The sequence below is a fragment of the Anabas testudineus genome, chromosome 23, assembly GCF_900324465.2.
Source record: "Anabas testudineus chromosome 23, fAnaTes1.2, whole genome shotgun sequence".
Lineage (NCBI taxonomy): Eukaryota > Metazoa > Chordata > Actinopteri > Anabantiformes > Anabantidae > Anabas > Anabas testudineus.
In genome coordinates, this window is record NC_046631.1 from 10,452,616 (window position 1) to 10,474,346 (window position 21,731).

The window sequence follows — 21,731 nt, forward strand, 5'->3', positions numbered from 1 at the left end:
CGACTACAGCAGTAGAATGTACAACAGATCAAACAGGCTCGCCTGGGGCGCATTATATCAGATTTCATTTTGAGTTGAGGCCCTTCATTCATTTCTGACATTTACAGTTGGATCGGTGCACCCCTCTTCGAGGCCTCTTGGCTCTCGGTCGGCAGTGAGGCCCCGACAGCCACTCTGGAAAAACCCAATGCATCTGACTTGCATTGCCTAGCTCCACTTGTGTGTTCTGTTTGGCCCGTGCCGCTGGAGGAGGAGAGCGGGCCAATTACCAGCCGCTGCTCCGAGACCAATATGATGTCATCCTCCCGCTCCACCATAACAGGCTGCAGATGAGAGAGGCTGGGCCCCTCAGCAGCCTTATTCGCTTAACAAAAAGCAGGAAAGCATAAAAAGTGTTTTAAAATGTTACTGGACATTAACATTTTCTTCATCTTGACTAAAACATCACAGACATGGGAGCGGAACAGGCTGGAGATAACAAAAATAATAGCTCACTGGTTTTCTCATGAACCAGAACACCTTGTTTGAATAAGACTGATAACAGCTCGTGAGAAAACATTAGGAATGTCATTGTGTTTTAAGGTCTTGCATTTCACAGATGTGAGGGAGAAGTGAGATTTTAGAGGCAGAACCTTAGATAGGAAATCAACATGCCCCACCCGTAAGAATTATCACCTGTATGATTTGTTTGCAGCGTCACTGCTTCACTTCTTGGAAACTCACAGTCAGCCAGCAGCATCCATACATATCAAAGGAGAGAGTTTAACATCAATGCTGAGTGTGGTGGAAAAATAATAATGAGATATGCTCAGATGCAGGTCCATACTCTCATTCAAGCTCCAAACGCACGTTCACAAAACTTTGGATACTGTTTAAGTGCTATCCCAGAGAGCCTTGTGTTTCACAGGAAGTCTTGAAGCCACATCAGAGACTCTTAAGGGGCCTGTGGGCTGCACAGATCTCCTCTCATTTCCCCACATACTCTATTTCCCCACAACCACACACTGCGTGTCATCAAATGAAATTAAACCTTTGAGGAAAAAGGTATCAACAACTTTCCGTATTAATTTGTGTGTAGACAGTTCGCAGGTAAAGCAAGGTGCAATTTATGGTTGTAATTATTCTCTGGAGCTCTTCACAATAACAATACAGAAGAAGTCTTCCTGTTTGATAGGAGATCTTCAGTATACAATTAGTTTGATCTGTGGGTCATATAATAATGACGGAGAAGAAAGAGCTTTCTCTAAAATTCATTATCAGTTTTGGTTTAAAACAGTGGTGGAAGATGTACCCGGTAAGTAATATTATTTGATTATAATTACTGATGCATTAATATGTTAATCATTTTATTTTTTAAACTGCTAATAATGGATATTATTTAATACCTTTTATGTTGTTTTGAATCTAATAATTATGACTGAAATTCATTTACATACCGTGGGTAACTTGACTTTCATGTCTGGGATCAATAAAGATTTTTTTTTTTTTTTTTTAAGCCTCACATTTCTAGAAGAGCAGTCAAAAGATCACCATAATCATTAGGATTTATCCTCTGGGCACCAATAATATCTGTACAAAATGTCATGGTTCATCAGTCTTGTAGATAAAATCACCATTAGCAAGGCTAAAAATAATTATCTGTAATATTAGATCAATAAATTCCATTAAATCATAAGAATAGGCCGCAAAAGTCTCAAATATAATTTCAAAGAATCTTAATATTTATTGATTTTGATGCTTTTCTCTTCCTCATAGCTGCAGGTTCATTATCAAGAATATCTGCTGGCATGTGTTGTGGGAGAGTGAAAAAGCTTTGACAGTAAATTCCTCTGTAAATCTTCACAAGCTGAGTTGAGATATGGCTCAAGGGAAATCAGCCACTTAACCTCAGCATGTGGCAGCAGAGGAATGGACTGGTGCAATGATTTATTATTAATGAATAATATAGTGTAGTGGTAAGTTAAACACTGGCCATGTAATTGGCTGTGGGGCTGATTACATACAGTTACATGTCCCACATTTCAGAGATAACTAGACTAAAATACTGCAAATGTAGGTATTTTGTGCTCCATTATGCCTCAAATGAACTGCAGCTACTCGCTATGTCACAGGTAGCTTAATTTTAAAGGACCAGCTCACCTGTTGCATCTGCTACAATGCAAACATATCTCTCCAAATTCTAAACTTCATTTTATGCTTTTTACAGCCCACAAGCCGAACATGTTGATGCAGTAGATTCAGGTTTGAGAAGATGAGGACTAGAGCTAAAACCCAGACATCCAAGGAAATGTACTTATCGTGTGCTGATTGCATGACTTAACGGTCTGTAAGCATGATGAATAAAGGATGTACTGCACTTATCCACAGCCCTATCATCCTCTATCATGGGGGCTGACTCCTCTCTGTAAGAAGACCTCTACCTTGTCAATGTGTCTTTGGGTCTGTGTCATAAAGGCGGTGTGAGCTATGCCCCGCTTCGCATTCCTCTGTCCAGCCTGGACTTTCCCACAGAACCCTAAACCCTGTGAATGAGAGTAGGCCTTTGTTTCAAGCATTTTTCATCCTGATCCCAGCAACTTCCCCATGGTGGAATGCAACAGGAATGCCAGCACCAGCTACCTGGCATTAGAGAGTCTTTGTGCGGAAATAGGAGCGGCTGAAGGAGAGAACAGGTCAAAGAGGTCTGACAAAGGATAGCTCCCTTCTAAAGGTGCCCTGCCCATATTAAAGAGCGAGTGAACACCAGAACCTGGGTCAAGTGTCTCAAACATGGCAAGGTGCACCAAGGAGAAGTGAAAAATGAAAATGTTTGCATCTAGTTTTGCTATGAGTGCTCTCGCTCACTGTCAGAACGGTTTCTCCCACTTGTAGAAATCATTAACTGGAGGACTGATGTAACAACTGATTGGCATGCATACACAAGCACAGCTGAAATGTGTGTCTGCAGCAGTTAACAGGTTGTTGTGAGCTTATCACTAGCTGAGACCTGGAATGGAAAGACAGCGGTTAGCCTCAAGGTGCAATTCCATTCATTCCTGTATATGAAGAAAGCAACACAGAAGGATTTAATTTGAGGGATGCCATGTAAAGATAAAGATTTACTGTGATACGATCTAAAGTTTGTTACCTCAACAAGCTAGAACAAGAGTCAAACCTTGCTTTCCTTTTTTTGTTTGTTAGTTATTTGGCAATTTCTAGATATTATGACGTTTTTGACCAAAATAAAAACACAGCACACAATATAAGACATCCATACTGGCAGGTCCAGAAAGACAGACAGACATGTACATGCACCCATCAGTAAGTCATTTCACATGTAACCTGAGCAGCCCGGCTTCTGAGATGACGGCGGATCTTCCCTGGATCCTGAGTCTGATGATAAGAAGCTGAGATAAGGTGCTAACTGAAAAGTAGTGAAAGAAGACAAGGGTGGAGCATCAGGTCAGATATCCCTGCAGATCATGACCACAATTACCATGGGGCCTCTGCTCACCCCCTGTGAGAACCAACATCCAGAACCTGCTGCCAACTCCTCTCGGTTTAAAGCGCACTTCATAATAAATATAAATAACCAGAAAAGAGATTGAATACATATCATTAGCTGCTAAATAGCAGTGTTACTTGCCGTTTTGAGTCAACAAACATGAAAGTGAATGAACCTCAATCGCAGCTCTGCTCCAAACCAAACCAAATTTGAGCTTTGCTGGTCACTTTTAGCAGTTTGACTGTTCAGCATCCCTTTTCCTAGAAAACGCAACAGATGTTCTATTTATTACACCGAGTCTGCCAAGAATCTTGGTCAGGACAACAGAACACGTAAAGGGAGAGGGAAACTGTGTTGACCGGACTCCACTTATCCCTCTTGAGAGGAAATTTTATGAACTCACTGGGGAAGATAAAGCTTCTTCCACGACACAACTGCTCATACTATGAATTCCACTAAAATCACTGCCGTGCAGTCACCGACTAATGTGTTAACACCTAAAGCGAAGAATTCACATGAACCTAAATATCAGGCAAAAGCTGCTATTTTGAAAACACAGATGATTGGATTTAGGTCATTTCAATTTTGCAGGATTTTCTTTTTATGGAGAAATGTGGATACATGATCACTTCTGCACCCTTTTATCTGATTTACCAGTTTTTTAATAGAGGAAAAAGATCTAAGTCATGCAGCAGACATTTGCCTCAAGTTCTTGTTTGCTATTTACTAAAGCAGACTTCACCATGGTCACCAGGCCTGCATGTTGGACTCAGAGAGAGCTAAACAGAATCATTTCCTATTTCAAACCTCATTATGTAACCAAAGGATAGCTATGTAAGTTGGTTTGCCACCCTTGAAATATCCAGAGTCTTACTGTTAGATAGTTTAAATAGTATTATAGCAGATAAGGGTCTGTCATGATGGGGCTTGTTGAATGTCGGAGTTTTGACACTACCTCTTCTTAAAACAGTCACAGACCAGTTCAGGCACTATTCAAAAAGTTTGTTCTAAGCAACAACAAAAAAAGGGGAACTGTGTAAAGACGGTACGCTAGTTAGTTCCTGTTTAATGCTGTAAAAATAAAACCAGAAGATGAAACCTGTAAATTCTGAATGAAACAAACAGCTCCAACACTTTCTGACAAAACCAAAACACAGAAGCATGAATTAGGAGTGCAACTGTTTTGATGTTGGTTTGGCACATCAAAATGTTTTGTCACAGAGAGGTATCTATAATTCCCTTGAAAACAGCATGTAAAATTTGTAGTAAGTATACTTCATAATGCAGCTGAGACCAAACTCCATATTGTGCATGAGGATATCAAAATGCAAGTGGCTCTATAGGCTGTAGGGGCTCTTAGAGTTGAATGCTAAGGTCATCATGCTAATGTGCTAATGTCAAGCATAGTTATAGCAGGCTGTAAATAAACTGACCACCATCTTAATTAGTAATGTAGTTTTGCATGTATTTGATCACAAACAATCAAAGAGATGATCAACATTCTTGCATTTCATTCTCTGAGCCGTCTGTTGCATTTGAACAAACCAGAAGAGTGAGGCACAGGCATTTATCTAAGCCTGTGAAATCCTGCACACAAAAAAGGGAAAATTTAAGAGGAGCGCTCAAATAGCCAAATTCCATTTTCTCCTCGACGCATCACAGTGGTGTGCTCACCTAGTAACTGGTAAACAGACATCAACAATGACTAAAAAGCATTAATGAACCCTGAAATATTCTCCAAAGAAAACAGTTTAAGTGTTGCCACTCTGCAAAGCCTGAGGAATACCCTGCTGTTATAACCTACATACCTACTGGGGCTGTGTTCACACTATACTGTATATCTGCTTCGGTTAAGGTTTTACTGATTTATTATGTTAACCACTTTGATATGCCAAAACAATACAACATCAGGTGTCCTTGACTGACTGGCTAACACCTGACCCGAGATAAAGAGCTAAAACTTAATTGCAGAGATTATGATCTGCAATAAAGTGTCTATAACCACAAACAGGGGACAGAGCTCAACCTCAAAGAATAGAGACAAAGACTAAATGCATGTGTAACATGTGCTTGAAAAGAAACTAAGACGTCCAGACGTTCAGTCAGACTTTATACGTGGGGCCTCAGGGAGGGCTGATATTGCATTGTTGCATTGTGTCTGTGATGTGGTCAATGTCAGGGTGGTGCTGGACAGGTGTTCACCTAACATCTACTTGACACATGGTGGCGCAATGTGAATTATTAATTGAAACCAACAACAAACAGAAGAATCAGTTCTATGGAGGAGGGGGAAGTTAATGTTTTCTTTTCAGATTGGGGTGTTTCCTCTAAAGTTTCAGTCGCCTGCTTGTTCACAATCAGGACAATATGTCTGATTACCGGGGTACATACACCAAATGTGCCTTTTGTACTGAGCATTGTATATCAAACTTAAGAAACTTTATTGTCCACCTTCAATTTGCCTTAGACCCTTTATAACAAATAGTATCATCAGAATAAAAAATAAGGTTATGTTCGACATCACAAAGGCTATCTATCCCCTTATGGTGTTATTTCCTCTATATGTGCAAAAGTGTCAATTGAAGCTCAAACCTCAACGTGATCTTGTTTTGCAATGTTAAATGCCTGTTAATGTGGGTAGTTAAAATCACTCCACCACAACCAGCTTCAACATTAAAATGCTAGTGACATGTTAATTCATTAATATGATGTATGTACTACATAGTATTGTAATACTGCCATTTTATTGGAAGCAGGGAGCATGTACAACAATAGTGAGAGTGGAAAGACTCAAAAAACACAATAAAGAAATGCACATTTGTGTCAATTCAGACAGTAAACAGTCCTTATTGTTAAATCAGCTTCAGCTTAGTCAGCTTCTTTCTTTCACAAGGAAGATGGAACAAATATGGTGCAAAACAGCTAACCATATCTGTGACACTGACTCAAACCTAGACCCATATTGTATATATGAAGCCTGAATTTTCGATCTGACTGTGGGAGGAAGATACCCCCATACTGAAAACTGTGCCTGTGCTACATGGCAGAGAGATGACTAAGCAGGAGGCCCGCTGCCTGTGGCACTGTGCAGACATGTTCCATTCTGTCAGAGCTCCGCAGCACATAGGAACCATTTCACACGGTCCCCCAACTCATGGCCAAGCGAGACAGAGGCTCTGCTGACAGCCTGTGCTGAGCAATAAAGCACTGTGGCTGCACAGTTTCACCCACTTTTTATTGTAAGACGTATATATTTGCAAGAAAAAGATAAACACAATACAGATATTTTCCAGTACTATGAACTCATATGTGCATTCAGAAAAACTAAATAACATCAAAATACATAATCCTAACACTAAATTTTACTAATGTAGTGTTTTTGTTTTATTGTTGCTGGCATCTCAAATGAGAGAAATTACTTAATCGTTCCTTAAGAATGTCTCCTATACTTAACGCCATTATCATTAAAATGAAGACTGAATCCTATTGCAGGTATTCCTCGCCCGAAACAGTGAATATCTAAAGAAAGCATTCTCCTAAACTCCCCCCCCCCCCAGTATTATTGAGCAGTTCACAGTGTGTGTGGTCTGTGAGTGGAAAAGTCAAAGTCCTTTGAGGCTTGAACGCCACCTACTGTTGAGTGAATGAATCACTGTGCTGGTGTTGAGTCCAAATATCTAAAATAAACAACATAAATATAAAACCACTCATCATGTAGTTTAAAAGAAGAAAATGCAATAAATAATTTCATCCCCAACATCTTTAAATTCCTTATAATGATTAAATATTTCTTCCATGTTTATCGTGTAATGGCACCATGTTCCCAAGTTAATTCGTCCTTAACCCTCAACCAGAAAATTCAGGCTGTGGTCCTTCCTCTTTCAAAGCTCTTCTGTACATTAATATGTATGCTGTCTCTCTGAAAAATAACATCAAATGCATTTTAGACAGAAGGAAATTTTTAAAACAAGCACAAATAAAAAGTGATGGTGTTAGTCAAAACACTGCTGTTTAGAGACAACATGGCAGACAAGACGGATTCCCTCTGTTTAAGAGTTTAAAAGTTTAAAAGTCGTCCTGGCAAAAACACGGTCACCTTTAGTCTTTAATCTAGACTGAATAACGAACAATCAGGCTTTGTCTACAAATTTAAAGCTGGTTCCGCAGGTCGAAGAAGGAAGATAAAAGTTCCATGAGGTCAGCGGGAGTCGAGCATTTAAGGTTTCAAATGTTTTTAATAAAAATCTTAAATTTAGCTCAACTGCAGGATGAGTTGGCTTAAGGAGGAAGTTGCATTTTTGTTACTTCTTGCTAAATAGGTGGTGCCTGTTTAAGGTGAGATACTATTTTTTAAAAGAATCTGTAGACACAGATCATTGGAGAGATAAGAAGATAAGAAATAAAAGCCTGAATAAACAAATAATATCAGTCTCATACCTGTTTCCTCAGATGAGGTACTCAAATCAGTTACTTACGGAAAACTAGCAATAAAACGGTATAGAAGTACTCTATCAAGTTTCTAGTACAAAAGTATTAGCTTCAACAAACAAGATATTATTGGATCATCACAACTAGTGCATGAATGTGTAAACGTTAATGGTAAAGGTGAAGCTCATTTTAAGTGATATGTGTTCAGCCAGGTGGTTAAAAAAATCCATTATCATTTATTATCTAATTATATTTTGCATTAAGAATCTGCACCTGCATAGTAACTAAGACTGTCAAATAAATGTCTAGTAAAAGTTATAGTTACAGTACTTGAGTGAATGTTCTCATTTCCACTACTTTGCATGTCAGGAAATGGTTAGCTTAACTTAGCTGAGCCTATTATATGTGTAGTGTCAATCTGCAATGTAATCTAAAGAGTCTACACCACACAAGACCAAAAAACAAAATGATGTTGAGATGTGTACCTGTAACGTCCCCCATATGTTCGTTGTACGTCTTCCCAGGAGACCTGTGTTTTAGAATGAAAAGTCAGAGTTAATCCCGTTTGACAAAAAGTAAAATAAATAAATAGTATACAGTAAATTAAAAGTGGGGTGTACATAGAAAGTTTATTGTCTACTAGTGTTGATTGGACGTACTTGATGCACATAGCTGTCATCCGCGTGGTACCAGGCCCGATTCATCCTGTGACGAACATATGCAGTATAGTGCCCGAACATTGCACTCCCCGAATGTACTACCACTGCATACAAAGTGTATCTGCAGTCATTCTGGAAGAAGAAAATAGATGTTTAGATGATACAAACATAATATCCAGATGGTTGATAGGAAATCATCTGCGTACCTGTGCGAAGTGTGTGGAGAACGCCTCTTTAGTCTCAAGGAAGTCAAAGGTTTCTGGAAAGGTAACCTCGCAGTCAAGCTTTTGGGTGTAACCGCGGCTGTTTCGAAAGCGTTTCAGGTGGATGCACAATATAGGAGGCAGGGTCAGCAGTTTGAAACCCTGAAAGAGAAATGAAATGTCACAGTTGATGACTGGTTAGTGTGGGTTAATATTTTTTGTGGGAAGCATTTAAACTGACGCCTCACCTGTTTGGATGGAGTCTTTGTTCCACATTGTGGACAAAAGCAGCAATTTATGCCTGTCAAGTCCTGAGGCTCAAAGAAGGAGTTCATACAGCCTTCCTGAAAAGGTCAGAAATATATCCAGGTTCAAAAGCTATAGCTTAATATTTGGGAGTGAGGCTGGGGACTGAAACTGAGACTGAAGAAATGAAAGTGTTGTTTGTTTGTGATTCCTACATTAACTGAGCTTAAAAGTTACCATTTGTTCAAGCCCATAATTCCTAAATGTTCAAATATTCCTTTAAGCAATGCATATGATAACAAATTAACAACTGCACCAGAGAGTTGCGATCTTCCTTTATATGTAGAGACAGGCTGAGCAGGTAGCTGGTCAGAGTCTGGATGGAGCTGCACCTTAAACATTGCAGGTGGGTCTCCACAGAAATCTTGTACAGATTCAGGATTTCTAGAGCCTGGTAGAAAATAAACAATGGCAGCAAATAGAGGTTATGCACTTTTATGTGAAAGATAAATAAAATACAGACGATTAAAGACCAACCAGTGATTTGTCATCCATCTGCTGTTGGATAAAGTTCATAACTGCGAGGAACACCTCATCAGCGTCATGCTGCGTATGAACTGGAAAATAACAGTCACATTGTCACAAGTTGTGAAATAAACCACATGAGTAAGAGACACAGATTTTACAGTGTTAATCGTGGTTCTTACGTCGAACACTGTTTCTGTCCAGACAGTGCAGGAAGTCATGATGTGGGGCACGCTGAGGACAGTCACTCCCCATGGCTGCAAGAGTTCTCTTAAGCTGCAGTGGGACATTTTGACTGTCTGCTCGCACACCAGCTGTATCCCACCTTGTGCAATTCATAAAAAAGCATTAATCTTTTATTTCTTAACACTGACAACTGCATGTTTAATTAATCACTGTAAGTGTTTCTCAGAGTGGAAGGTTCATTCAACCATGTTGTTGTTGGAAACAGTTCTTACTCTGACTTTACTACTTCTGGTGTTCAGGTATTACACCTTTATAAAACTGGATGTTTACTCACTTTTTGAGTAGGTCTGCTAGTTCCCAGGTAGAAGAGAGGGTCTGCAGTAAGGAGTTCACACAGCAGGACAGATAGTAATTGCTGAGGCCTCTCATTCCTGTGACAGACCATCAGAAACATTAAATAACACACACTGTGATGCCATGAGCGGAGATTGTGCAAAAATTAATTAAAAGCTCAATGGTAATGATGGCTGTAAATGTTAATTTACAGTGGCTGTGCAGAACATCCACAGACAAAACTAATCAATCTAGTTACAGAAGACTGAGCCAGAAAACTGTACAGCAGATTTATTAATTCAGTTTACAGAGGAGCCTGAATATTAGTTTAACCTTTCCTCCCTCTAGAAAACGTTTTGGTGACCAACATTAAACTGGGGTGGAACATTTTTCTGGCAATATCATCATCATAACATCATCATTAGAGAGGCTGTAGGTGGTCTACTTACCGTAGCGGGGGTCCCGGTACATCCATGCAAATCTCAAAAGGTCCGTGAACGCCTCCAGCCTGACAGGAGTCTCCAAGTGCCGCTTTACTGACAGAACAAGAGCCGAAGTGACTTCTACACAATAGGTAGTCGCGTATATGACTTCTCATTTCATAGTAAACACCAGCAGCACCGTCCGTGTTCTTTAAAGGTTTACTTTCGTTTTAAAGGTTTCTGTTCTTCGCTTTGCAGAAATCGAAACTTACAGGTCGTCATGCGCAGTTCACAATAACACAAGGCGAAGAAGCACAGGTCAACTTGTACTCTAGTTATTTTAACTTAACTAAATATAATAATCCAATCAATTATGTCCACCTGTCTGCACATTAGCTGGTTAACATCAGCTACATCTGCTGGAGTTGTACATTCATGTTATCAACAGCATCAAATACGGCTTAAGATTGTTTTCTTCTTAAATTCTTAAGGCAAATACAATTTTGCTTGAGTATTCACCTTGTACCTTTCTGCAACATGTGATTGTTGTAAAAAAAATAAGTATTCAAAAACCTTAACATAAATCAGCTGTCAGATTTGTGAAACTTTATTATTTTTATTTAAATAAAAAATTGTTTTTGTTTCTCCTAGTCTGTTCAAAAATAGAGCAGATGTAGTTTAAAACCTCCTCATTTACACATTTATATTTTACAGATAGACATGATTCACTGTTTTAAATATAGTCTTATATACGTGAAAACCTCTGCACTTGGTCACTTTATTTTATCCATTTTATTACAAATCTATGTGCGTTTCTTAACAATGTTGAATGTTATTCTACGTGTACATGTGCTGCTACTATCTTGGCCTAGAGAAAAAAATTCTTATCTCAATGAGTCACTTTCTGGTTGAATTAAAATATGAGTCACTAACACCAAGGATAAGTTAGTGACTTAAGTCAGTCTCTCATAGACTGAAGAACATTGTGAAGCCATCAAAAGTCTTTGGTTTTTAACTCAGAAAACAGGTCATGTCTTCGCTTGCAGTAATTATAGGAATGATGAAACTGCAAAAAGCAAGTAAGCAGTGTTCAAAACCTGAAGTTATCTTCACAGATCTTTGCTTTAAGTGAGAATCTGATAGTATGGTGCAAACATTTTTCTCCACATCTGTCTGAGCAGGTCCAGAAGTTTGGAAATCCACATGAATGAAGACGGGAGAGCTGCAGAGAAAGAGGGGGGAAGGATGCACTAATTAATTTCTACCATGTTAAGCGGTGATGAAACTTGGATCCATAGAAGATTTAATCCAACCTGGATCCATTCGTGCAAACAGCATGTAGAGAAGGACGGTGAGCAGAAAGATTCTTCTGAGAGGGAACGAGCCAGAGCTGGTCATCAAGAGTTTCCTGTATAAAAACCTGAGCATGGCTCCAAGTTTATGGACCACAACACCTGTTAAATACAAAAACACTCAAGTGGCTGTCTGCATTTATCTGTACATGTATAACTCATGAATGGATTGTGAGAACAAGAGACCCTGGATACAGAGAGATAAAAGGAACTACCCCACTAGAGAGAAGCCCCCTTTTTGGCCCTTTTTCAACAGTTTGTATATTTTTGCTTATTTTTAGTGGTAATGTGTCTATTATTGGTAATTTTTGTCTCCTTATAATCAATCTGTGGCTCTTAACTGATAATCTTCAAACAAGCAATATTACCACTGATATCATCACACTCCCCTTGACCTGTACTTGGTAGACCAATTCAGTAATCAATTCACAATATAACTTAAAATGCATCTAAACAGAAACTGTACTGAAATGTGTGACCTTGAGTTGAGACAGTATGTGCTGGAACCTCAGAGTTGGGGCTACATCCAGGATTTGGAGGTGGTTCTCGAATCTGTTGTTCTTTTTCTTCTACAACATCCAACGCTGTCTGTCTCTGGTCTTCTGTGAATGCACTGTTTCCAACGTCACCAGCAATTAACTCCCGAGCCTCGTCTGTGTGTCCAAGAGGCACGAGGACATGCAGCAAGTAGAGTTCTGCCACTGTCCCAAACGCTGACACTCTGCTGTTAGATGGGCAGTGTAACCAATCTCTGGTTGCCTCTTGGATCACACCAGGCTCACCCACCTTAGAGTAAAGAAGTATGCTGCCAAAATAAGACAAGAAAATCAATTCATCATGTGTTTTAAACTGATGAGTCTATTGAGAAAAAAACTCTTGTATCCTCTTGTTTTATTCATTTCGTGCTAAATGCATTTAATGCTTAAACATAAGAATAAAAAATAACCAAGAACAATAGGTAAAAACAAATCACTGTGTACATAACCGATTCCAAAAGATCTAAGTGACAGTTGAAAATAAATTAGACAGTAAAGAAATAAATTTAACAATCGATCAAAAAATGCTCTTCTCACCACATCTGCATTATTTTAGCAGGTATTTTGTCCTGGTGTTCATACTGCTGGAGGACCCAGGAGAGGACACAGTGCCACTTATTCAGTTCAGCCAGGGCCTGAATCCCTAAGATGCAGAAACCAGCTTTAAACTCTCCGCATCTGATGAGACAAAACACAAAAACATTCAGATACATTCATATTAACATGGGCCCCTGTGCACAGACTGTGGGCTCTACCCACATACATATACAGTGTATATAAAACCACTACATGCTTTCATGCTTTCTTTAGTCATTTTGCCTTCCTTTTGTATAGTCAGCGTGTCTCTTTGTGATCATTATTGCAGTTTTCATCGGTTTTGTGTCCTATTTGATAATGAATATATGGTGCATCTTATTCAAGTGAAGTGTGAGATCTCTTCTACCTGCTGTCTTCTTGCTCCAAGCTGCCTAGACTCTCCAAGCCTCTTTCACATGTGTCAAAGGCTGCCTGGAAATCTTTGTGGACCATAATTTGCTCTGCAGCCGTGTCCAACATATTATACATCTGGGATAAAGTAGAAGAACACGGAGGGCTGCAGACTGAACCGAAGCGTGTAGGACCCTGGCTGGTTGAACAGCTGCTCATGACGTTCAGAAGAAATTAAAAACAATACAGCAAGGGGTTAATTCAAACGCAATGAGATGCCACTTTACTTTTGGTAGCTTAATTTATAGCTGAAATCCAAATAAGCTTCCTCGGAGGGCAACTTTCTACACTATTTCTTTCTCCACATTTTGTTTATGTTCCAGAATATCTCGACCTTCCGGGTTTGGGACTCTCAGCCAATGAAACGTCTTGATCTTCATGTTGACTAAATCAGCCAATGAGGTTGTAGCTTCTTCCAAACGCGTCATCGCTTCTTTTCGACTTGTAAACACGTGTTCGCAGCGGTGTGAGGTGTCTACAGGAAAATTTAAAAAGCTAATCCAAAGTATTCGTTTGTAACGTAAGTCACACGTACTTCGTACATTAGCACATTATATTAACACTGTAGTAATGTATTATGCAGACTTTATTAGCCTTTAAGTATGCTTTAAGGTCTGTTCCACTGTAGTAATTTGATAGCTAACTAGCTAGCACACTGTTTACTTAGCGTGCTGTGGTATAAATCGACTAACGTTATAATCTGCTCGTTTGGTAACATTAACAATGAATTATGACAGTGTGTATATATTGGTTAATTTGGGGATTTATTTGTTCTTATCTTTTTTGGAAGTCTTAATTGTGTATTTATAAAACTATAAGAGCTAGGTGAACGTGTAAAGTGGTTGTTACGCTCCTGTTTCGACTGTTTTAGTTTTTACTGTAAATTACGATTTTACGCAGATCTTTCCTTAAAGTTCAGCATAAGCAGTGTAATTGTGTTTTTTTTTTTTTAACTCACAGAACGTCTTGTCAAAGTTCTGCTGTATTAAAAACTCAAATTGTACATATACAGACATATATTCTCCCACTACAATTCCTCCTTTTTTCTGACCCTTTATGTTCATAGTTTGAGGATTTCATCACCAAAAACATAGTGCAGGAAGGCTAGTTTAGTTTAATAGTTTAATAAAGGCATTACTGGAGGTTAAAAGGATATTCAAAGAAGAAGAAAACATTTCCAAAAGTTTCTAAAAATGTCATGATGTTTTATTGTTTTCTTAGAACATCCTTAAAATGGCAAAAAGCCTAAGGAGCAAATGGAAGCGGAAGATGCGTGCAGAGAAGAGGAAGAAAAATGCTCCCAAGGAGTTGGCTCGACTGAAGCAAGCCCTGAGTCTGGATAAGAAAGGAGAAGCTGTCATGACTGACATGCAGGAGATCGCCACAGTGGTGCCAGCTGACAAGATTAAGAAGCAGACAGATGTGGTGATGGCTGAGGTAGAGGGTGATGGTGAGTATTTGTTTAAGAACATGATCTATAGCTTTTATTGTTGTTTTTTATGGGTTTGAAATTGTCTGTAATAAAAGGATATTGTTTTGTATTTTTCTTGAGAAGTTGCCACAAAGAATCACAAGTTCGTATTTTAGAGTCAGTGCTGCTAACCGAAGGATTGTTACGAGGAGACTGATTTATTTTTTACAGCCTCTTCGCTTTAGTTATTCTTTGCCTTTTGTATTTTAGATGGAAAAATGGACATGGACAGTAAGCGCAACAAAAAAACTCAGTTGGATGAAAATGGACAGTATCCTGCGTGGATGAGCCAGCGGCAGGCAAAGAAACTAAAAGGCAAACGCATGGCCAAGAAAAGCGGCCAGGCCAAGAAGAAGAAGGGTATTGCCTGGTAGAACAGTGAAGACCATAAGACTTTATATGTTGAAGAAATAACAGGATTGTTCCACGTATTGCTTTCAGCAGTTTCTGCAATTGGATCTCATTCTGATCAGTGTACATTGATTCATGGTTGAGCAACAAAGTTATACATCAATTCACTGCAGGAAAAAGCTCAATGCCGTGAAACAACAGCTCCACTTTGATTTCGGGGTATCTCTTGTTAAAGTAAAGCTTGTGAAGGACATGTCTAACCTAAACATTGCTTAGTGCATCATAGTTATAGAGGGTATATTCTCTGCTACAAGGTAAATCTTTCTTTACTCGGATGAAACAAAATCATGGTGACTTGTTTTGTTGACTGTATTTTGGTGTATGTAAGTGTTTGACGTCATGTAAGACCAGACAAAGTGAAATCACTAACAACGATGATAAAGAATATTTTGCTCATATTAATTAATATTCCATGATATAGTAAGGTAAAATCTAAGTTGACTCAGCAGTTGACGTCTGCTGTTATGCATTACACAAGAAATGTGTTTCACATGCAAAACAGTAATTCTATTACCTAATTTTTAAAAAGAAGCCCAGTTAACTTGGATTTGAAATATTGAATTATCTAAACCGACAACAAAATAATACAGTTTCAATGAAAATAGTATTTTTATTATTTCCCAGTTATTTACTGTAAATTGACATTGTTGAGAAACACCTAGCAATAAAAGATGTTAAAATATTCATACAAACAGCACAATGAAGAATATTTTATTTACTCCAGTAAGTTCCACCTTCCACTACTGTGTTTTGTTTTTTTTTATTATTATACTCATTGCCACTGACCCTAAGTGAGATCGTACCTGGAAAAAAGATTTAAATTAGCTGATCAGAAGCCACACTGTTTCAGATTTTACAGTGACATGTTTTATAAATACAGTGCCGATATGATGAACAAACATGGTCTGACAAAGTGAGGATCGTGCAAAAACTGCTTTTTTAGCCTGACTCTCACTGCAGCTCCACATAAGCGGCTGGGAACAGGCCAGCACGCCCATTACAGTGTCCCTTCCACCAGCCTTCATCAATCATCTCTATGTTGGTGATGATGTCGTCTGGTTTGAAGGAGATCTCATCGTCCGCCTCTGCAGAGAAACAGACCAAAGGATTTTGTCCTGTTCAAGTGTGGAGATGTTCATTACATGTCAGAATATCAAGATATAAACAAAAGGTTCATACCTCCCTGATAGTCGTAAATCGCTCTTGCTGTCTGGCCTTTCGTCAGGTCTTCATAGTCGTGTTCTGCATCTATGAAAGAAAACACTAACATTAAAAGTTTCATGTTTGAAAATGTTTGACTTTTAAGTGCAGCTGACTCAAACACAGACCTTCCTCCCGAGAGGGAAGAGGAGGCCCTTCAGCAAGATCCTCATAGTCCCCGTCATCCTCCTCCACCTCTGTTGATCTGTAAGGTAACGGTGGAGCATCCTCATCGATAAAATCATCTGAGCGTGGAGGCAAGGCCGGGGGCTCTTCATATTCTGGGTCATCCTGCAAATGACACAGAAAACACTTAAGTTTGTGCCTCTAATGTACTACCATAATGTTTGAGTCGCAGAGCTACAGTAAACATCTTTATTCATTATTTGGTACAAATGATGTGTCATTGAATCAGAGAGTCTAACCGCCGGCTCTGGATATGGTTCAGGTATTTCGTCTATCTCTGGCATGTGGTGCTCTATTTCTGGAGGAGGTTCTGGTTCTGAATCCACATCTGGGATAGGTGGTGGTTCCTCCTCTCTGCTGCTCTCTTCCTACAGGAAACGAGAGAATGCAAACTCGTTGTTAAGCATATTGATCATTACTTGCTTCGTACCTCTTTGTGCCGCAGTGAATGTTTTTACCTGTTGTCTGCGTTTGGCTTCGTCTCGCTCTCTGCTCTCTCTGGCCTGTCTCCTCACTCTCTCTTCTTCTGCCTTCTTCCTGTTCTCTTCATCAGAAGCCTTGGCTATGTTCTCGAAACGTGCCTTCAGTTTTCCTGCACCTGCACTTGCTGCATAATACAGACACAAATCACTGCATTAGCAATTACCTCTCTTCCATTTCCAGTCATTTAGACACAAAAGCGATTGAACAATTGTTGATAAACTTACAGGCTTCCAATGGTTGTGTCTTTTCATAAGAAGATGTTGGGGAGTTCATGTCTGAGAAGCCAGCTGCACTCTAGAGGAATATGTAATCATTATTGTTTTGTATTCAAATCAAACCAGACAGTTATCATTCTCCAGTCTTTCAACACAGACTAAATTAAATAATTAGTCACAACACAACCTATTCAGCAAGTTCACTTCCGCATACACCAAAAAGAGTGGCCACACATTCAGGCCACAATACAGTTCTCAGTTGCAGTTAGAGGCCATTAGTCAGCCTGATACAAGACCACTGGAATACTGGCACCTGATCTAAGCTTGGAAACATCTGTCAAGTGACATGTCAAAGAAAATTGAAGAAAACATCTGCACACTTATCTACTTTGCACTAGGAAAATTAAGTATGTGACTATTTTCTCTCCTTTTTAGCTACAGCTACAAAACAGAAGGATAAATATTAATGGAAAAATTAAATTTAACTATGGTATGAATGTAACGTTACCACCATGAGAATTAGTTTAAAGAATAAATAATAATAAATAAATAAAATAGCAGATTGATTATGAGTAAACATATTTACAGCTCTGCTACTGACCTTATCCATGCGATCTGCCTGTACTCCATACCGACCTCCAAATCCTGCTGAATAATCTAAACAGAAATGTGCTCCGTCATTGTGGTGAACTATAAATCTAATCTCATAAATCACAAACATGTGGGTTTTTTTTTCACCTTTTTGTGACTGATGTTTTTCTGTCTCACTCTTATAATCGTACCCCAAGGCAGCCTTATCTACTTTCTCCTTCTCCACCCCGTACTTTCCTCCAAATCCCTTTGAGTAATCTGATGAAAATGAATAACAGAGTGCAGAATGATGTGATCACATGTCCTAACATGGTGTCAAAACTGATAGATGCTTCAACTTAAACTCACCTTTCTGTGACTGGTGCTTTTCTGTTTCTCCTTTATAATCGTACCCCAGAGCTGCTTTGTCCACCTTCTCCTTCTCCACCCCATACTTTCCTCCAAATCCTTTTGCGTAGTCTAGTAAAAAATAAGATGCATATGCAAAATAAAGCACATATTCAGAAAACAAGAGTCAAAATGAACCATTGTTACAACTTTAACTCACCTTTTTGTGACTGGTGCTTCTCAGTTTCTCCTTTATAATCGTACCCCAGAGCTGCTTTGTCCACCTTCTCCTTCTCTACCCCATACTTTCCTCCAAATCCTTTTGCATAGTCTAGTAAAAAATAAGATGCATATGCAAAATAAAGCACATATCAAGAAAACGAGTCAAAATGAACCATTGTTACAACTTAAACTCACCTTTTTGTGACTGGTGCTTCTCAGTTTCTCCTTTATAGTCGTACCCCAGAGCTGCCTTATCGACTTTTTCCCTCTCCACTCCGTATTTGCCTCCAAATCCCTTAGAGTAATCTGAAACAATATGGATTAAAAAGAACTCTAGATGCTAGATAAGAATTTGTCAGGGAAATGCCTGTAGTGAGACCTACCTTTCTGAGATGCGTGTTGCTGCGCCTCTGCTTTGTATTCAAAACCCATGGCAGACTGGAGAGAAACAAAGATCACATGCATATCTTCAAATGAAGATTTATACATCGCTTTTATGTAAGACTCGACTCGACTTCTTACCTTGTCCACACGGTCTTTTTGAACACCAAATTTCCCACCAAATCCTTTAGCTGCATCTTTCTGGGAAGAGTGCTGCTCAACTTGTGCCACATAGTCGTGACCCATGGCCACCTGGATAAATGGAAGAGATGCACTTATGAATATTTTCCGTCTGCTGCATGTGGTGACAGCAGGACAACAGAGAAAACACAAAGCATCTGGCAGGAAACAACATGAGCATATGATATCACCATTATGTAAATGTGAAAAAGTGCAGCGTGTTAACCTTGTCCATCCGGTCCTTCTCCACTCCAAACTTCCCTCCATATCCATAGGATGCTTTGGGAGTGCTCTCCTTCTGTTTCACCTGCTCATGCTCCACCGCCACCTTGCTTCTGAGCTCTGCAACACTGGACAGTCATATAAGGTCAGACAAGCTGACACACAACTGCATGCAGAGGCACAAAATGACCATTAACGAGGCTTTCATAACATTTTTAGTCATTTTGTGGGGGGGGTTTCTGGTCATTTTGCAAATACTTATTGTGTGTAATTGTGCTGACTGTTCAACAGTTGTCATTTCTTGGTACTCTTTGCCTATTTCTGGTTATTTTGTGTCCTTTAACTGAGCTCTGTGCCCGGCAGTCTCATTCAGTAATCTATCCAGGAAGAACGGGTCAGTATTTTTGTAATTAACCAACATGTTAATAAGTTGTTATAGCTGGAGGAGGATAGACACGGGACAAAGGTTAATAATGTTCTTCTTCATAGTAAACCAATATATACAGCACTAGTAGTATTAGTGAGTAAGACGTGGAAACCCTTTACAAAGTGGTCCCTCAAGACATACTAATCTTCACTAATGCCTGAATGTCTGCTGTCATCATGTTTACAGTGAGAACAATGGTTTAAATCTGACATCATTATAAATTAACCATATTAGGAGACACTAACTGTCTAAAGTTAACAGCCTGTGCTCTGCTCTCACTTCCTCTTCCTGTTGCCATTCAACACCCACTCTAACCTGCATTTCTCTCCATCTTCTAAACATTTACTTCTGCAGAAACAGGTGGCTGCATCTTTATACCTGATGTGTTCTTTACGTCCCGAGCCCTCGATGGTCTTGGCCCCCCACCTCTGCTCCTGCTCCGACACATCGTTCTAAGACACAAAGAACAAGCCGAAGGTGACACATGAAATCCACAAGGCGGGGAGACTGAGTGAGGAGGCTTATGCACCAATAACACATCTTCTTCACAGGTACCTCAAAGTCCGGGTCCGTCTCCCAGTCGTCCCCCTCTGCAGCCACCTTCATGCTCACATTGTGGCCCACGACTGACTTCCACATCTGGGAGACAGAAAACAACACAAGTCACATTCAAGACAGCATTAAGAGTCATTTATGTGTTTCTAAGTGCACATATTCACATGTCTGCAGACAGAGCAACTGTTCATTTGTCATGAAGACTAAAAACAACTTAATGTGCAGCAACACTCTGACCACCATTTCCTGAAGTCCCAAAAAGGAAGTGAAGTTATTTTCAACATGACGCTTCATTTCCCCATAATGAAACTTTACTTTAGAGAATTTGTATTTGTAGGACTTCATAACCTGTGTATCACACTAAAACTATCTATAATGTAATGGTGATAAACGCTAAGCTACTTCATCTTTACTTGCCTGTAATTTCCTTTACAGATTTGTCTGTAAGCAGTAGTAGTAATACTACTTTAAAGTAATATAAAGTAATAATTTACTTAATGATATTCGACAGACAGCTCAGGCACACATTAAGTTAGAATTACAATCTAATGTAAGCTGCTGTTTGAACATATTTCAAGTCATTCAACACTGAAAAAGTCCATTTAGTCATATTTCTACTGATGTTTTGCAGTAACTACAAAAGTTTAGAGAGAGCTTCAGACAGATTAAATGAAATCACGAATAGACCTGCAGAAAGCAAAGAAAACTCCGTTACCTTTCAGCTGTCAGAGCAATTTCTCCGTGATCAGGTCGCTTTTGCAGCAGCTGCTCTTCAAATCCGTCTCAGGTTGTGACAGTGATGGGCGTCACGTGAACGAGCATCCAGCACAGCGTGAACGCGCGTTCATTTAAATATTGTCTCCACCTATTATTCTTTAATTAATAATTGATGTTTACTCATTTTAAAGAACAAAAAGAACTGAAATGTTGTTGTTTTTAAATAAATTAAAAACGAATGCTGCATTTAAGTTCCCTCGGATATCGCACCATTAGTGCCTGCAGTTAGTTTATTTAAAAAATATAGAAACAGACGTGATTTAGCAGCTGTAATGCAGTTACACCACATGGGGGCAGACTTGCACAGCTTAAACAAAACAGCCCACAGTGATGGGACATGCCACTGCTCCTTCACACTGAAGGAACAACAGTAAAATAAAGTGTGTTCTGTTGATACAGGTAAGTGTGCTATTCTTGTACACGTTCAGGTTCTGTCATGGTTCTGTCTAATTACTGGATAAATATAAATACTCATGAAACCTGTTTGTAGTAGGTTGAGGCACAAGTCAGGAACTATTTTGTGGGTCATTTCCCTGCAGCACATCTCACATCCTGCACGAAAAAACTGAATTGTACTGTTTAACTATTCACTGAACTTCTTATTAACTGTTTTCATTTCCTTGCTCATTTAACTGATCAGTACACCTCATAGTCCATAAATAAACACAGGCATACCTTGCATGTTTATTTATAACCCTGTGATGACCTATTATTGCTGCAAA

At 39.2% G+C, this 21,731-nt stretch overlaps 4 protein-coding genes across 5 annotated transcripts; 1 reads left to right on the forward strand and 3 right to left on the reverse strand.

Moving 5' to 3' along the window:
• Positions 1–6,698: 6,698 nt before the first annotated feature.
• Positions 6,699–10,727, reverse strand: usp18 (ubiquitin specific peptidase 18). The gene is made up of 10 exons (XM_026361545.1): positions 10,514–10,727; positions 10,066–10,162; positions 9,728–9,870; positions 9,558–9,637; positions 9,337–9,471; positions 9,023–9,118; positions 8,778–8,936; positions 8,572–8,703; positions 8,398–8,441; positions 6,699–7,403 (listed from the first exon to the last, which is right to left on the reverse strand). Exons 1-10 carry the CDS (start codon positions 10,533–10,535, stop codon positions 7,331–7,333), a joined length of 981 nt encoding a protein of 326 aa, XP_026217330.1. The 5' UTR covers positions 10,536–10,727; the 3' UTR covers positions 6,699–7,330.
• Positions 10,728–11,095: 368 nt separating this feature from the next.
• pex26 (peroxisomal biogenesis factor 26) lies at positions 11,096–13,696 on the reverse strand. The gene is made up of 5 exons (XM_026361549.1): positions 13,318–13,696; positions 12,912–13,052; positions 12,318–12,643; positions 11,800–11,940; positions 11,096–11,708 (listed from the first exon to the last, which is right to left on the reverse strand). The coding sequence occupies exons 1-5, from the start codon at positions 13,518–13,520 to the stop codon at positions 11,611–11,613; spliced, it is 909 nt and encodes a 302-aa protein (XP_026217334.1). The 5' UTR covers positions 13,521–13,696; the 3' UTR covers positions 11,096–11,610.
• Positions 13,697–13,789: 93 nt separating this feature from the next.
• llph (LLP homolog, long-term synaptic facilitation factor) lies at positions 13,790–15,940 on the forward strand. The gene is made up of 3 exons (XM_026361556.1): positions 13,790–13,881; positions 14,583–14,811; positions 15,043–15,940. The coding sequence occupies exons 2-3, from the start codon at positions 14,595–14,597 to the stop codon at positions 15,204–15,206; spliced, it is 381 nt and encodes a 126-aa protein (XP_026217341.1). The 5' UTR covers positions 13,790–13,881; positions 14,583–14,594; the 3' UTR covers positions 15,207–15,940.
• Positions 15,834–21,054, reverse strand: hcls1 (hematopoietic cell-specific Lyn substrate 1). Of its 2 annotated transcripts, XM_026361542.1 has the most exons (17): positions 20,948–21,054; positions 20,233–20,316; positions 20,056–20,129; positions 19,255–19,378; positions 18,990–19,100; positions 18,851–18,905; positions 18,663–18,773; positions 18,466–18,576; positions 18,267–18,377; positions 18,066–18,176; positions 17,929–17,984; positions 17,337–17,406; positions 17,088–17,236; positions 16,869–16,997; positions 16,572–16,734; positions 16,423–16,491; positions 15,834–16,328 (listed from the first exon to the last, which is right to left on the reverse strand). In XM_026361542.1, the coding sequence occupies exons 2-17, from the start codon at positions 20,314–20,316 to the stop codon at positions 16,195–16,197; spliced, it is 1,662 nt and encodes a 553-aa protein (XP_026217327.1). In that variant the 5' UTR covers positions 20,948–21,054; the 3' UTR covers positions 15,834–16,194. The 2 variants fall into 2 exon arrangements, with proteins under 2 accessions (XP_026217327.1, XP_026217328.1); XM_026361543.1 differs by lacking the exons at positions 18,066–18,176; positions 18,267–18,377; positions 18,466–18,576.
• Between the last annotated feature and the right edge of the window lie 677 nt (positions 21,055–21,731).

What these genes read in the sequence shown, in the direction of transcription:
- llph (XM_026361556.1), top strand. Translation starts at nt 14,595, where the DNA reads ATGGCAAAAAGCCTAAGGAGCAAATGGAAGCGGAAGATGCGTGCAGAG. An exon ending in GGCTGAGGTAGAGGGTGATG is followed by an intron (nt 14,812 to 15,042) that starts GTGAGTATTTGT and finishes TTTGTATTTTAG; the next exon opens with ATGGAAAAATGGACATGGAC.
- pex26 (XM_026361549.1), bottom strand. Translation starts at nt 13,520, where the DNA reads ATGAGCAGCTGTTCAACCAGCCAGGGTCCTACACGCTTCGGTTCAGTC. An exon ending in ACATACTGTCTCAACTCAAG is followed by an intron (nt 11,941 to 12,317) that starts GTCACACATTTC and finishes TGTATTTAACAG; the next exon opens with GTGTTGTGGTCCATAAACTT. An exon ending in GTTTGCACGAATGGATCCAG is followed by an intron (nt 11,709 to 11,799) that starts GTTGGATTAAAT and finishes CTTTCTCTGCAG; the next exon opens with CTCTCCCGTCTTCATTCATG.
- usp18 (XM_026361545.1), bottom strand. Translation starts at nt 10,535, where the DNA reads ATGTACCGGGACCCCCGCTACG. An exon ending in GTACCGGGACCCCCGCTACG is followed by an intron (nt 10,163 to 10,513) that starts GTAAGTAGACCA and finishes GGTCTGTCACAG; the next exon opens with GAATGAGAGGCCTCAGCAAT. An exon ending in TCTCCACACACTTCGCACAG is followed by an intron (nt 8,704 to 8,777) that starts GTACGCAGATGA and finishes TTCTTCTTCCAG; the next exon opens with AATGACTGCAGATACACTTT.
- hcls1 (XM_026361542.1), bottom strand. Translation starts at nt 20,316, where the DNA reads ATGTGGAAGTCAGTCGTGGGCCACAATGTGAGCATGAAGGTGGCTGCA. An exon ending in AAAAAGACCGTGTGGACAAG is followed by an intron (nt 18,906 to 18,989) that starts GTAAGAAGTCGA and finishes GTTTCTCTCCAG; the next exon opens with TCTGCCATGGGTTTTGAATA. An exon ending in AGGCAGATCGCATGGATAAG is followed by an intron (nt 17,407 to 17,928) that starts GTCAGTAGCAGA and finishes ATATTCCTCTAG; the next exon opens with AGTGCAGCTGGCTTCTCAGA.